General features: G+C 36.8%; 1 protein-coding gene across 1 annotated transcript; it reads left to right on the forward strand.

Annotated features, from left to right (window-relative positions):
* Window positions 1-1,728: 1,728 nt before the first annotated feature.
* Window positions 1,729-17,169, forward strand: LOC133641954 (uridylate-specific endoribonuclease C-like). The gene is made up of 8 exons (XM_062036105.1): window positions 1,729-1,822; window positions 1,945-2,004; window positions 2,078-2,177; window positions 2,243-2,354; window positions 9,926-10,047; window positions 12,661-12,773; window positions 15,825-15,975; window positions 16,043-17,169. The coding sequence occupies exons 1-8, from the start codon at window positions 1,812-1,814 to the stop codon at window positions 16,316-16,318; spliced, it is 945 nt and encodes a 314-aa protein (XP_061892089.1). The 5' UTR covers window positions 1,729-1,811; the 3' UTR covers window positions 16,319-17,169.
* The last annotated feature ends 46 nt before the right edge of the window (window positions 17,170-17,215 follow it).

Below are 17,215 nucleotides of genomic sequence, written 5' to 3' on the forward strand. Positions count from 1 at the left end.
ATACCGACGCTCTTATGCCTAATAAGATCGTTGAATGATTTTAAGAAGCTGCATTTGATTTGCTGTTGATTAAAATAAGCTTTTATTTTTTCAGCTTTTTGCTTGTTTGTTTTTTTAAACAATTCTTTACTTTATAAAGTAATTTGCAAAATATTATTCTACAGGTTCTCCTTTCAACTTCATTAATGTTGCTTCTTGTTATAAGCTTTTAATCACATTTTAATTGTCTATTACTTCTACCCTCTGTAGCACTTTGAGATTCCAGAATTATAAAGTGCATTATCATATTAATTATTACAAGAGGTTTTTTTTTGATTGACTGATTGAAACTTTTATTAGTAGATTGCACAGTACATATTCCGTACAATTGACCACTAAGTGGTAACACCCGAATACGTTTTTCAACTTGTTTAAGTCGGGGTCCACGTTAATCAATTCATGGTAAGAGAATATTATGCAAACATATTCTTATCAAATACTCAAAAGTCAACATGCCTAGTTGTGATTAATTTAATGATTTATGAATACCAGAATAGAAGACAATGTTCAATATGAACAAAATAATACAATCATTGCCCTTTAGTTCATACACTTGTTTGAACAAAAATAATGTCAGCATTGCAAAATAAGTAAACAAAAGCAAAAACTACAATTCTCCCTTATTCCTTAGAACAGTGATTCTCAAACTGTAGTGGTACGCCAAAGAATCACTTGAATAAAGTACACTGTTTTGTTTTCCTATATTCGAATTAGGGTTGTACAGTATACAGGTATTAGTATAGTACCGAAATACTAATAAATCATATTCGGTACTATACCGCCTCTTAAAAGTACTGGTCTTTTGTTTAAAAAATATATATATATAATGTTTATAAATTCAGGAAATATGTCCCTGGACACATGAGGACTTAGAATATGACCAATGTATGATCCTGTAACTACTTGGTATCGGATTGATACCCAAATTTGTGGTATCATCTAAAACTAATGTAAAGTATCAAACAACAGAAGAATAAGTGATTATTACATTTTTAACAGAAGTGTAGATAGAACATGTTAAAAGAGAAAGTAAGCAGATATTAACAGTAAATGAACAAGAAGATTAATAATTCATTTTCTACCACTTGTCCTTAATTTTGACAAAATAATATAATGATAAATGACACAATATGTTACTGCATACGTCAGCAGACTAGGAGCCTTTGTTTGCTTACTTACTAATAAAAGACAAGTTGTCTTGTATGTTCACTATTTTATTTAAGGACAAATTTGCAATAAGAAACATATGTTTAATGTACCCTAACATTTTTTTGTTAAAATAAAGCCAATAATGCAATTTTTTGTCCCCTTTATTTAGAAAATTACTGAAAAGTATCGAAATAATTGTGGTACGGATACCGCTACCAAAATATTGCTATCAGAACAACACTAATTCGAATACAGTTTTACTGTTTAAACTATGTGTAATGTTACAGTTGTTAAAAAAAATATATATATACTTGATAAAAAAAAAACTCTGCCTTGTTTTAATTAATACTTTGACCTACTACGCTACTGTTTTTTAACATTGATCATCAAGGTGATACTTTGTGACAAACGTCACTTTTTTTTTTTGCCCGAGTTTGTAAAATATATAAATGTTAATGTATAGTCTGACCATATAAACAAGAGAGATTTGTAAGAATAAACATAGAGGCAAAATTTAAAAATATCGAGTATCGAGGCGATACTGATACTAAGCTAACTATCGATACAGCTGATATTTGGATCGACCCGCCCAGTCTTCGTGAGGAGTTCTTCTTCGACTCACCATGTCTTCACGGTGCGTATATTTTTTCTTGCATTTCCACTATTTAAAGTGTGAATTACACGTTTTTATTCCATAATATACAAGTATCATTGATGGATATAACTTTAATGACCATTAGTATGTGTTTTAAACAGCTTGTGTGGGCTCCTGCTTCTTCTCGGAGTGTTGCTCGTAGTTGGACTCGATGCATCGAGGTATTGCTCAGGTTGTGTTTGTAGACTGCGTGGAAACGTGAACAAAGCCGCAAATGTTGTTTCCATGTCATAGACTGACCGTAAACCAAGAACTTTCTACCTTGTTCGATGAGCTGTGGCTGCTGGACGCCAACCGGATGACGCCCGGTGTAGATTACAACATCTCCGTGCAGGTAACGCGTGTAACAACGTCCGTGTTGTGAGTCTTTTGTTTGACAAAAGTTGTGTGTCCGTGCAGGGCCGAGCTGGTTACGTAAGTCAGGGGACTCACGTCGCCCACGACCACGCATCCCTGCCGCTCTTCACCAACGTCAACGAGAACAAGCTGAGGAACACGACCACCATCTCAAGTAAGATGTGTCAACTTTCTAGAAACTACAAAAAGGGCTTATGTGCAGTCATGAACGAGTCGTTCAAAGAGGAACTAGGCTTTTTTAAAATGATTTCAATTAGGGATGTCCGATAATATCGGCCGATAAATGCTTTAGAAAATGTAATATCGGTTTCAAAAAGTAAAGAAGTACAGAGCGGCAATAAACCTTAAAGGCCTACTGAAACCCACTACTACCGACCACGCAGTCTGATAGTTTATATATCAATGATGAAATCTTAACATTATAACACATGCCAATACGGCCGGGTTAACTTATAAAGTGACATTTTAAATTTGCCGCTAAACTTCCGGTTCGAAACGCCTCTGAGGATGACGTATGCGCGTGACGTAGCCCGGCGAACACGGGTATGCCTTCCACATTGAAGCCAATACGAAAAAGCTCTGTTTTCATTTCATAATTCCACAGTATTCTGGACATCTGTGTTCGTGAATCTGTTTCAATCATGTTCATTGCATTATGGAGAAGGAAGCCGAGCAAGCAAAGAAGAAAGTTGTCGGTGCGAAATGGACGTATTTTTCGAACGTAGTCAGCCACAACAGTACACAGCCGACGCTTCTTTGTTTACATTCCCGAAAGATGCAGTCAAGATGGAAGAACTCGGATAACAGAGACTCTAACCAGGAGGACTTTTGACTTGGATACACAGACGCCTGTAGAGAACTGGGACAACACAGACTCTTACCAGGATTACTTTGATTTGGATGACAAAGACGCAGACGTGCTACTGTGAGTATGCAGCTTTGGCTTTTTTTTGCGTATGTACGTAACTTTTTAAAAATATATAAGCTTTATGAACCTTGGGTTAGGTGAACGGTCTTTTGGGCTGAGTGATTGTGTGTGTTGATCAGGTGTTTGAATTGTATTGGCGTGTTCTATGGAGCTAGGAGCTAGCAGAGGAGCTAGGAGCTAGCATAACAAACACGCAGGTGTTATTATGCAGGATTAATTTGTGGCATATTAAATATAAGCCTGGTTGTGTTGTGGCTAATAGAGTATATATATGTCTTGTGTTTATTTACTGTTGTAGTCATTCCCAGCTGAATATCAGGTCACCCCCGGCTCTCACAGCATCTTCCCTATCTGAATAGCTTCAACTCCCCACTAGTCCTTCACTTGCACTTTACTCATCCACAAATCTTTCATCCTCGCTCAAATTAATGGGGAAATTGTCGCTTTCTCGGTCCGAATCTCTCTCACTTCATGCGGCCATCATTGTAAACAATAGGGAACTTTGCGTATATGTTCAACTGACTACGTCACGCTACTTCCGGTAGGTGCAAGCCTTTTTTTTATCAGATACCAAAAGTTGCAATCTTTATCGTCGTTGTTCTATACTAAATCCTTTCAGCAAAAATATGGCAATATCGCGAAATGATCAAGTATGACACATAGAATAGATCTGCTATCCCCGTTTAAATAAAAAAAATTCATTTCAGTAGGCCTTTAAAGGCACTGCCATTGCGTGCCGGCCCAATCACATAATATCTACGGCTTTTCACACACACACACAAGTGAATGCAAGGCATACTTGGTCAACAGCCATACAGGTCACTCTGAGGGTGACCGTATAAACAACTTTAACACTGTTACAAATATGCGCCACACTGTGAACCCACACCAAACAAGAATGACAAACACATTTCGGGAGAACATCCGCACCGTAACACAACATAAACACAACAGAACAAATACCCAGAACCCCTTGCAGCACTAACTCTTCCGGGACGCTACAATATACACCCCCCGCTGCCCCCCAACCCCACCCACCTCAACGTCCTCATGCTCTCTCAGGGAGAGCATGTCCCAAATTCCAAGCTGCTGTTTTGAGGCATGTTAAAAAAAATAATGCACTTTGTGACTTCAATAATAAATATGGCCGTGCCATGTTGGGATTTTTTCTCCATAACTTGAGTTGATTTATTTTGGAAAACCTTGTTACATTGTTTAATGCATCCAGCGGGGCATCACAACAAAATTAGGCATAATAATGTGTTAATTCCACAACTGTATATATCGGTATCGGTTGATATCGGAATCGGTAATTAAGAGTTGGACAATATCGGAATATCGGATATCAGCAAAAATGCCATTATCGGACATCTCTAATTTAAGTTCATTATCTGAGACAAGAACACGCCTCTTTCTCTTTTCTGTGCCTTCTAAATAGTAAAAAAAAAAAAAAAAACAGAAACTTAAAGGCCTACTGAAACCCACTACTACCGACCACACAGTCTGATAGTTTATATATCAATGATGGTATATAGCTAAACTACGTAGTTTAGAATAGAATAGAATAGAATAGAAAGTACTTTATTGATCTCTGGGGGAAATTCAGCACCACAGTTCGCTCACAATAGACAAGAATAATAATAAATAATATAATATATATAATATATAAATAATATAAATATATTCTACATGTAGCTTGGCGGTAGCTTAGCTACGTTTTCAACGAGTAGCTTTTCTTGTCGCCTAGCTACTTTTAGAGCGGGGTCAGCAACCCGCGGCTCTGGAGCCGCATGCGGCTCTTTAGTGCCGCCCTAGTGGCTCCCTGGAGCATTCTTAAAAAAGGATTGAAAATGGAAAAAGATGGGGGAAAATATTTTTTTGTTTTAGTATGTTTTTTGTTTGAGGACAAACATGACACAAACCTTCCCAGTTGTTAGAAAGCCCACTGTTTAATATGTTTGTGTGTATGCTTCACTGATAATAATGAGAGTATTTGGTGAACATCGTTTTGTCCTACTAATTTCAGTGGCTCTTGAACTCACCATAGTGTGGACATGTAAACAGTTTGTTTACATGTAAAATCTTCCACTCCTTCTTTGTCTCATTTTGTCCACCAAAAGTTTTATATGTGCGTGAATGCACAAAGGTGCGCTTTGTTGATGTTATTGACTTGTTGGAGTGCTAATCAGGCATATTTGGTCAATGCATGACTGCAAGCTAAGCAATGCTAACATGCTATTTAGGCTAGCTGTATGTACATATTGCATCATTATGACTCGTTTGTAGGTATATTTGAGCTCATTTAATATCTTTGACTTTTATCCTCTTTGTATATAATTTAGTTTTGCATGTCTCATGACACATTATCTGTATTTAACATTGGCTGCATTTTCAGATAGTTGTTTGTGTGCCATGTTGTTCCAGACCACAGCAAACATTACCTAGCTTGCCAAAGATTGTAATAAATCCATTATAAGAAGACAGCCCGCCGTTTCCTTTAACTTGGACACACACATCTATACCTTTGGCCATTAAAAGCCAGTAATTTCCAGGAGTTATCTTATCTTCTGAGTAGCGTCTGATTTACTAATGATTTCTAATGTTGTAAAAATGTGTAGAATAAATATTTAATTTCAACATTTCTGTCAACGAAGATTTGCTTCAGCCTACGACACAGTCATTTTGATAGTAGGCTATTTATAGACACATGTGTTGCCTTAATTATAACACTTATATAAGACTTGTAAAGTAATTTTAATAGAAGGCTATTATAGTTCATATAGACACTTACGTCACGTGTTGTCTTCATTATAAGACTTATATGCAGCTTTTCATTTTTTGCGGCTCCAGACAGATTTATTTTTTGTATTTTTGGTCCAATATGGCTCTTTCTGTTGTGATCCGCTGCGCGGATCGTGTTCTGTTTTGGTTTTCGGGTCACTTGTGTTTTTCTGTTAGTCTTGGTCTCCTTCTAGTTCCTGTTTATGCACCTCTGAGTTGGTTACCATAGCAACTTATTACTTTCACCTGCCGCTTGTGTTCCCGACGTGCACCTGTTTGTCATCACTGAAATTATTATTTAAATCTGCCTTCCCAGTCAGTCTGTCTTGCTTCCTAGTTTGTTTCCATACAACAGATGACGACTTTTGTTTCCTGCTCTGAACCTTCTAGCTCCCATGCTAAAGGCTCTGTTTACCTTCTAGCTCCCACGCTAGCTCCTTTTGTTTCTGCCTTAAGTGCTGTGAGCACGTTTTTGTTTGTTCCAGTATTATTTATTTCTTAAATAAATAATTTGTTACCTGCAAGCTGTGTCCAAAGCCCGTCTGCATTCCTGGGAGAACAACACCCGCATCACGATGCGACCCGGTCGTCACACTTTCAACGTTTTGGGTAGCCGACCCCTGTTTTAGACCCATGTAGCGAGATAGCTTACATCAAAGCTACAAGCTACAAAGAAGAGAAAATGGACCACGTATCCAGGCCAAAAAATACTGTACTGAGTAAATCCAATGACCTGGATGAATGACAACATCCATACATATGGAGAAATTCCATGATGATTGGTTGGTGTTTGCATGATGAGTCAGAATGGGCTAAGGTTGGGCGAAACATTACAGACTGGCCAATCAGAGGCAAGATAAGGCGGGTCATCGAAACCAGTAAGCAAAATCATAACATTTATGTCACATGACGACAAGGGAGTTGGAGACAGAGGGACGCTTCAAACTGACCACTCAAAAAAAAGAAATGTACTTGAATTCTCTCCTGCCGATTAGATATTTCCTTTAGTGATGAAGATGACATGCAGAAAACCCACAATAATGCGTGTCTTTGGCCATGTTTAGACAAATGTATGCAGTAAGAGAAAACAATGCACAAAACCTTAGTTTTTAGTTGTTTACTCTGTAAACCAGAATCATAACTGCTCTCCTCATCCAAGACGTCCAACACAAATTTAGGAACACACATTAGTTTTTTTTTTGTCAAGATATAGATAGATGCTGTTTTTTGTACTGTAGGCAGAGAAAATGAATAACATTATAAGGGTGGGCCAAAGAAAAGGCAAACTAAATAAATACATACAGTGGGGTGCGGGGACCACTAGAGGTAGTTGTAGGGTGTCCCCAGCGAAATGACAGATAGTTAATAGTAATTGAGCCTTATTGGGTCCATTTGTACACTACATTAACATTGTTAATATACAGGTTGGCCCATAGATAGAAATGCCGTTAAATGTAGCAAGCTACTTTTGCTGTGTAGTTTGCTACAATTCTCCGGGGATAGCTTCCCCTGTGGCTTAGCTACATTTAATCGAGAGTAACTTGTAGCTTAGCTTACTACATTTTCCAAGTAGCTTGCCCATCATTGATAGTAACATATAAATGTTTCACATATTTCACTTTACATGTAATGAGTTTATATCACTTATTAGTTTCACATTTGAAGTTAAATAGCTGACATGAATGGACATTTGCACGATATTCAAATTTTTGAGTTTCACCTGTATATGATGTGTGTATGTATGGAATATAGTAACATGCACATTCATGGTACTATGTAAAAAAAATGTTTTATTTTTTTGTCATTAAAAAATACAATCATGCGTGCTTACGGACTGTATCCCTGCAGACTGTATTGATCTATATTGATATATAATGTAGGAACCAGAAATATTAATAACAGAAAGAAACAACCCTTTTGTGCGAATGAGTGTAAATGGGGGAGGGAGGTTTTTTGGGTTGGTGTACTAATTGTAAGTGTATCTTGTGTTTTTTATGTTGATTTAATTTAAAATAAAAAATTTTACTTATTTTTCATTTTTTATTTCTTGTGCGGCCCAGTGCCAATCGATGCACGGACCGGTCCTGGGCCGCGGCCCGGGGGTTGGGGACCACTGGTGTAGATAATTCCCAACAATACAGTAATATGTGTGTACATTTTAATTATTCTGATCCACATCTTATCTAATAATTGCTACTAGTGATTGTTTCCTTGATAATAATAATGTGTAGAGCGGAAGTGCACTGTTTTGGTATTGTGCCTACTGTTTACAATCTTTACGAAATACATAAAAGATTTTATTTTTTTTGCATTCTAAATATTATATAACTGCAATCTATTGACCGCTTACAATGGAGCCTATGGGAGCCGCTCTATTATGCGTATAATGCCGTTAAAAACCCCTCCATTAAGGTATTATATACATGAAGTAAGTATATACAGTGTGTAATGTAGTAACAAGCACATTTATAATAACATGTAACATTTACGTATTTTGATCAATTTAAGCATACGCGGCACATTAATTTCAAAAACACATCACGACGTTGGCTTTTTTTTAACAACATCACTGAATCCTGCTCACTGCAGACTTCATGAGAGCCAACAAACATAATAAAACATCACTTACTGTGCCAGGTCTGCTGTCATTAGGATGCCAACTGTAAGGATGTTCATATATTCCCATTTAGATGAAGAATGACTTATAATACTCACAAAAAAGAGGGTTGCAAGTATATACGTAAATCATGGCACTATAAATAGTTTGTCTGTGTTCGTGCGTATAGTAACAATGTCACTAATACTTAATTAATATTCAAGTCACAAAATGTAAATGGCATATTGTTGGCGGTTTTTTAATGTTTTTTATTGGGTTTTATCAGCGGAACAGAGGACCTCTCATTGGCTCTGCTGTAAGCAGACTTTTATTTACATTTATTTACGAGTTTGAATGCATTAAAAAAAATACATCCGTCGTCATGTTTTTCATTTTGATTGTGAACAATAGGCAAAATTCCAAAAGAAGTGCACTTCCTCTTTAAAATACAAACTCTAATAACGAGCCAGTCATTTGGCAGCTCTTTGAAAACAATGGCTCCTCGAGATCGGTCTCCCTTTGAGGAGATATAAATGCAATCTCTCATGGAGAGTCAAGTTGGCAGCAGTCATGCAGCCCCAGACCATGAATTTACCACCAGCTGCATGCCAGACGTTAGACAAGACATAATTATCTTACTACTCACTTGTGTTTTCAGTTATGTAGAGCAGTGGTACGGTACACGGGCTCCATCTAGTGGTACACCATCGAATTACTTAAACACAGTGTTCCTGTTCAAACTGCATGTAATGTTACAATGTTTAAAAATATGAAATATGTGTGTTGAATAAAACTTTAGTTCTTAATGAATACTTAGGCCTACTACGCTGCTGTATTTTAGTGTTGGTCATTATTGTGGTACTTGGTGAAGAAAAGTTTGAGAACCTCTGGTATATATAGAATAATAGCTGTGTGTTGAGTCATATTCTGTTGATAGATGTACAATTACTACTCTAAAAAGTATCTCTGAATGTCTGCAGTATTGTCCCTTGTGAAGACACATTGTGCTTAAAAAGTGGGCGGCATCCTCACTGACATTTATTTTGGGTTTTTTATGAATTTAACTTTTAATGGATGAATTTCAGATTTTTACATTACAATATTTTGTGTTTTTTCCAAATATTTCTTCAAGAATGTGTAAAATAGCAAAACATAGGATATAGTTAGCTGAGATTAAACAGAAACTACACAACAACAGTAGCCATTGCATTTTGGCAAAGATCTAGATAAAGGTGCAAATATAGCTGTTCATTTTTTGAGTGGTTTGTGTGCTTATGGCCTTTATAGATGGCTCCTCACTAGTGTTAACAGGTTGTAATATTATGTGGTATTCTAACATTAGCACAGTACTGCACATGCTTATGTAGTGTGGACAGTACAGTATTAGTATGTATAAAAACAACAATATATGTTCCCTCAGGGATGATGAGGCTGCTTGACAACTACGAGACATCTACTGGTGTGTCTGAGCGCGTCACAGCTGAGGAACGGATTGAGACCAACCGATTCCTGGATGCTGTCTTGGACACAGAAGTCATGAAGGTACTTTTGATAGCACCTACAGTACAGTGCAGTACAATACAGTATTACAAGTCTGATGATGATGAGGAGGAGTTCCTCCTCTTTGTGAGGTTGTAGTTGATCCCCAAGGGGAGTTTTGGCCTTTGCAAAAAAAAAACACATTCCATCACGCAGAAGAAGAGAAAACATGTGCAACATCTGTGTGCAGCTGTGGAATGTTGCATAGACTTGAAGACTTTGGCAGCCATCTTACAATAGTTCTTAGCTTCCTGTTGCTCGTCTTATACAACTGCTTTACTCAGACGCAATGCAGCATTCATTAATAATGCTGTCACTCAAAATCTTGCATAATGATGACATTACGTAGTATTGTGTGTATTGCAGTGGGTCTGTTATTATATACACTGCAAAAAAGAGTTGTCAAAATATAAGTCAAAAGGACTAGATTTTAGGGAAAAAATACTAAAAAATAGTTAGATTAACAAGCTACATTTTACATGATAAGACATTCGAAATTAAGAATTGTATATGTTGAAATTTGCAGGATTTTTAAGATAGAAGAAAATAATTTATTCTGAAAAAAAAAAGCCTTATTCAACTTGTAATTCTTATGCATCCTCGAGATGCTGCGGAATCTTTAAACACACTTTTTTATGTGGAGTAAAAAACAAGAAATCTTGTTGAATACTTATTTTCTCAATTTTAAAATTTTTGAACTAGAAAAGAAAAAAATATAATTATTCATTGTAAAATTAGTCATTGACTAAAAATAAGTAAATAGCTCTTAAAACTAGGGACATTCATAGAAACAACATTTTAAATCTTCGCAAGTGGCAAATCATTTGCAGTGTATATTATCCTAAAATATAATTTTTCATGTATAAAATCAAATTACAAAGTACTGTGGTGGTATAATTGAGGATATTATTTATGGTTTACATGCTTCTGCCCGAATGCAGCTAAGATAGGCTCCAGCACCCCCCGCGACCCCGAAAAGGACAAGCGGTAGAAAATGGATGGATGGATGGATGTGGTAGTATAATTGAGGGTATTATTTATGGTTTACATGCTTCTGCCCGAATGCAGCTGAGATATGCTCCAGCACCCCCGCGACCCCGAAAGGGACAAGCGGATGGATGGATGTTTTTTGTAGAGTAGTGCATTTCAGCTTGACGTTACGTTGCGTCATATACACGTCAAACCACTAGGGGCAGTAAAAGTGGTTGAATTAAAAAAGAAGAAGAAACATAAAGTGTGGTGATATTTTGATGTATTTTTTATTGATGGATAAAAATATTAACTTTTAATGAGCGCAGTAAATACTGATAGCATATGGTATAAAATAGGGTTTGATAAAAATAAATACAATAAATAAATGATAAATGGGTTATACTTGTATAGCGCTTTTCTACCTTCAAGGTACTCAAAGCGCTTTGACAGTATTTCCACATTTACCCATTCACACACACATTCACACACTGATGGCGGGAGCTGCCATGCAAGGCGCTAACCAGCAGCAATACAGTAACAAAAAGGTGCATCTAAATTGGTATGGTATTATAGGCATTACAAATAGCGGCAAAAAAGGAATACATTTTAAATGATAAGCAATTGTCAACATATATTCCTTAAAATAATTAATAAAAGCATAAGGATGTTATCAAGGAAATATGGAAAATGGAGAAAACGACTCATTAAAAACAGGTTTAAAAAAAATGATGGCTGAAGAAAATAATTCATTTAGAATTTTTTTTTATTATACTTATGTTTGGTATAGAAGCACCTTTTTTATTATAATTAGCCTACTGGAAGGGTGAATGATGTTTAATGTATGTTCCCACAAGCATATTTTGTTTATTTCCATTATTATTATTTTTTGAACAAAATACATTTGTATTTCTTTCTTCTTCTTAAGTTTTGCGCTATATTAAACTAAGACATCTTTAAATTCTTATTAAATCTATGTATATTTTTTCCCCCTAAAAATTACATTAAATTACGGTAAGTAAAAAATGTGCACGTTAAATAACATATGTACACAGTAAAACAACAGAAGTGTGATATGGGCTTGAAGTGAAGTGTATAAAACCAAACAAACACATTACATGTCTACATTACAGATAATTTTAAAAAGTCTAAAGACTTTTACAGGGCCAGTTTTAGCTTCCATAGCACCCTGTGCGAGACCCCCATTCACCCACCCCCCACGCCCTTATGGCACTCAAGTTTGTTGTTATCTACCTCATGTGAGCAGTAGGCAGGATGCCTGTAGGCCACCTGTAGAGGGCACCAATTTGACACATATCCTGACATCCATTTTCTACCGCTTGTCCCTTTTTGGGGTCGCGGGGAGGCTGGAGCCTATCCCAGCTGCACTCGGGCGGAAGGTGAGGTACAACCTCCTTATGAGCACAGATAAAGATAATTATTTTTCCCCCTCATCCTTGCGGTGCCCCCCAGAGAGATCCACCCTGGGCAATTGCTCATGTGGCCCATATCTAAAAGCACACTGGCACCAAATGTAAGCGAACAATAAACAGACAAGGTAAAGATGGTTCACAGCAAATCATGCAAACAATGTTGTTGTTCAGACACCAAACAGGAGATTTATGTGCCATAAATGTGTTTTGTCAGCGAGCACACAGATATCTGGTGACTAAAGGCCAGTCTTCCTCCGACGTGAGGGTCTTTAAGAGTCAGCTGCACCTCATCTGGTTCCATCTTTACTACAGACAGAGGAACAGCGGGTGAGAAAAACGTTACCATGTATTGTTTGCCTTTGTTGGTGTAAAATAATTGTGTAAATACTGGAAAGCATTCATACTATTTTTATTTATTTAATTGTATTGTATTTATTATTCACACTATTTTTTGTCCGTCTTCTTCCACATTTATCTTCCGGTTAAAACCATTAAGCTTTCAAAATGACACACCATTTTTTATTTTCCAAAAATTCAACATTTTCCGGGAAATGTTTTCCCATTTGAAGCGAATGGACTTTTTTTTAAACACCCACATTTCTCAACCGTTCAAAAGTCAAAATTGTCTTTGTCATGTTTGTCAATTGCTAGCTTTTTATAGCTATATTTTGATGCGTCATATATTTTTGCATGCTGATGTTAGCCTGCTCGCTTTGTAGCTTAATATACACCTATAATACTAGAGTCATATATTTTGATATTTGATGCATGCTAACTTTAGCATGTTAGGGTTTTTTTTAGTTATTTTTGAAGGTATACACCTCAGAGTAATATTTTGGTACTCAACCTATGTTAACCATTAGCATGCTTATGTTAGTGTGTTGGATTTTTTAGCTATTTTTTGAGAGTATACACCTCAGAGTCACATATTGTGGTACTTGATGCATACATTTGCAACCTAATAGCACAAAGAAATGTAAACTCTTATTTTCTCCGCTTAAATGAACAGCTTGTTGCTTTCTGTTCCTTATGCTCATACAGAACTTGGTAAAGGTTATTTTATGTTTTCTGCACTTTCTACATTTAGGTTTAGATTAAAAATTTAGGTTTGGATTTAACATTTAGGTTTAGATTTAACATTTATGTTTAGATTTAACATTTATGTTTAGATTCAACATTTAGCGCTCATATTCAACATTTAGCGCTCACATTTAGGTTTAGATTCAACATTTAGGTTTGGATTCAAAATTTGGTGTTCACATTCAACATTTAGCACTCACATTTAAGTTTATATTCAACATATAGGTTTAGATTCAACATTTAGGTTTGGATTCAAAATTTGGTGTTCACATTCAACATTTAGCACTCACATTTAAGTTTATATTCAACATATAGGTTTAGATTCAACACCCGACTTCTGCCCGAATGCAGCTGAGATAGGCTCCAGCACCCCCCGTGATCCCGAAAGGGACAAGCGGTAGAAAATGGATGGATGGATGGACTTAGGTTTAGATTCAACACTTAGCGCTCACATTTAGGTTTAGCTTTAACATTTAAGTTTAGATTCAACATTTGAGTTTAGATTTAACATTTAGGTTCAGATTCAACATTTAGTGTTCACATTTAGGTTTTGATTTAACATTTAGGTTTAGATTCAACATTTAGATATAATATTTAGAGTCAACATTTCATTTAAACTTAAATGTGATGAAATGTAACTAAATCTGAAAAAAGTGAGTTAAATCAGAGAAAAGTGAGTTAAATGTGAGAAATATATTTGTTAGAAAAGTTTGACTGAACTTTTACATATGGCACCCTACACCAAGATGGCTGATGCAACAATTGGTTGTTATTGTTTCGGTTGTGGAATGTATTACTTTTTCGGCTGACTATATATAACCCCCACCCCCAACTCTGACCCTAACTAAATCCCGAACCTAACCCTAACCGTAACCATAACCTGTTTTCAGCATTATTTGTTTCTATTTATTTCTGATTTCTGGGTCTCTCTAGCTTCACTTCCTTTGTCATCACCTCTGTAGGCATGTCTTTGAGTGGACGCCACTTAGAGTGGGTGCGATTAAGAGTAGTTCTGCATGGCCGCAACTATATAAACTTTAACCCAGCAGCGCAGGAAGTGATCACTAAACAGTGGGAGTGACGCACTATCAGCCAATCAGGCTGCAGCATCAACTATCTTATTTGGTTGCGCATTCTCATTGTCTCGCAGTTGATTATTTTGCATGGAGTGAGAAGAGAAAGTAAGAATGAGTGCGGCACAGAGCGAAGAAAAGACAGGAAAAGTGCATTCCACAGTATGGCAGTTTTTTTTAAACAGACCGTTGTCAGACTAATGTGGACCACCTGAGCCGCGCTCACTCAAGCACATCCTGGTTTCTCTCGGTTTACATGTTCACACTTTGCACTATTTTGTTACACTTTAGTAAGCATTTCTTACATGTTCCTTATTTTTGTACCTTTTTTTAAGAGATTGTTAAGTTTTGAATGTGATTTTAGAATGTTGTGTCACATTGATTGTTTGAGTGTGTTCATGGTTTGATAGCTGATGGGTTTAAAATCAGAGGGAAGTTAAATTTTAAATAAAAATGTTAACATTTAATGTTTTTTTTTTCTGGTCCTTATTTTCAATGGGTCATAAAAATATCAATAATTACAGATACAAAACACTAATATAGGGATACAGTTTTCAGCCATATTATGTATGATGTAACTTTATGTTTTACTTGCTGCTACCTCTTGGCCAGAACTCCCTTGAAAAAGAGCTTTTAAATATCAATTGGATTTTTCCTGGGAAAATAAATAAAAACATAAATCACTAACTGTTAGCATTTAAATATGCTAACTTTATCATGTAAACATGCTAATATTAGCATGATAGCTTATATTGGCCAATTTTGCATTTGCACAGTCACATATTTTGGTACTTATTGACGCATGCTGACTTGTTGATTCAAATATTTGTTACCTGACGCTATCTGACTAGCATGCTAAGTGTCCGCCCTGAGATCGGTAGGTTCTTAGTTCAAACCCCGGCCGAGTCATACCAAAGACTATAAAAATAGGACACATTACCTCCCTGCCTGGCACTCAGCATCAAGGGTTGGAATTGGGGGTTAAATCACCAAAAATTATTCCCGGGCGCGGCCACCGCTGCTGCCCTCTGCTCCCCTCACCTCCCAGGGGGTGATTAAGGGTGATGGGTCGAATGCAGAGAATAATTTTGCCACACCTCGTGTGTGTGTGACAATCATTGGTACTTTAACTTTAACTTTTCAGTTCGGCTTTTCAGCATTCACACGCAATTTCAACCAAGATTGCTTTTTCTTTAATTATTTATCATATTTCATTTTTTGTCAGGCCGGACTCCTGTGGCTTCGAGCACGTCTTTGTCGGAGAGATCCGATCCGCCAATGAAATCACAGGATTTCATAACTGGATCCAGTTCTACCTGCAAGAGAAGGGCATGCAGCTGGACTACAAAGGCTACAAGGCGCGGCAACACGACTTGGTACGGGGAAAACTTTCACCAATTACGCCGTGGCGTCATCTAACAACCGCCTCTGTTTCTATTCCAGCCGGACCATGACGACCACGTCCTCAACCTGCAGTTCAGCTGGCACAGCGTGCTCAAACCTGTGGGCAGCTCTTTCATCGGCACCAGCCCCGAGTTCGAGATGGCCGTCTTCACCGTCATCTTCCTCATGAGCACGGAGAGAAGCACCACGGTGCTGGTCAACATCGACCAGTGTCAGATGGAGCTGGTGGTCATCAGACACGGACGCTCCCTCGGCACGGCGTATCCTAAACTGCTCAGCAGCAACAGCAGACATGTTAGACCACACTCGCTCTGATTCAACTTTTAATCACTTACCCTCCCACTCTTCTTATATAATATTCTTTAATAACCAATATTGTACTGCAATGGAGTGACTATGAGTTGACATAATTGTAATAACAAAAACATTCGCTGCAATGGCACTGTCCTATGAAGACTTTTTTAAAGATGTCTATTGTACACAGGAAGTGTTTTTAATCCGATTCTGTACGTGTGATGTAAACACCGTTGTTTTGCATAAACAAGTCTTGCAAAAATTTGTTCACTCTATAATTTTTTTGCATATTCTATTAATTCAAGTATGAAAAATCTCACGTGAGCAACCTAAATTTGTGTTCAAATTAGGGCTGCCAAAGTAAATAACGCGTTAACTATAAATGTCAATAACGACACTGTTGAGAAAAGGTGACTTACAATTTAGCCTCAGTTACAGGAAGTTGTGACAACGTGTGTTGAAAGCTCACTTTCGTTTTAGCATCTTAAACATCCACATTCTGATTTCACTCACCTGACAAGGACCCTTTCCAAATGTAGTCACCATAATCACAAAAGCGATTTTTTTTTAAATTACATTGCTAAGTCAAAATAAGAAAATTCATTTTTAGTCAAATGTTACATAATTGCATAATTAGTTACATGGCTAAATTAAAGACACTATAGGATAAATGTGACACTCACTGTAGACAATGAACCTTTCCACAGACATTTAACTCTTTTTGTTGTTGTTTTTATTTCAGTGACACTTCTCAGTATGTTTGTGATTTTTATTTTTGTTGTTACTTTTTTTCCTTTTAGTCAGTCCGTGTGATTCTCTATCTGCTTTTGGTGAAGAGGAAGGCAGTACATTGCTACCCACTGTGACTGAAATGTAGGACAGGGGGTGGGAGGGGTGTTATTATTCTACGTTTTATTT

This window comes from Entelurus aequoreus, linkage group LG24 (assembly GCF_033978785.1).
Source record: "Entelurus aequoreus isolate RoL-2023_Sb linkage group LG24, RoL_Eaeq_v1.1, whole genome shotgun sequence".
Lineage (NCBI taxonomy): Eukaryota > Metazoa > Chordata > Actinopteri > Syngnathiformes > Syngnathidae > Entelurus > Entelurus aequoreus.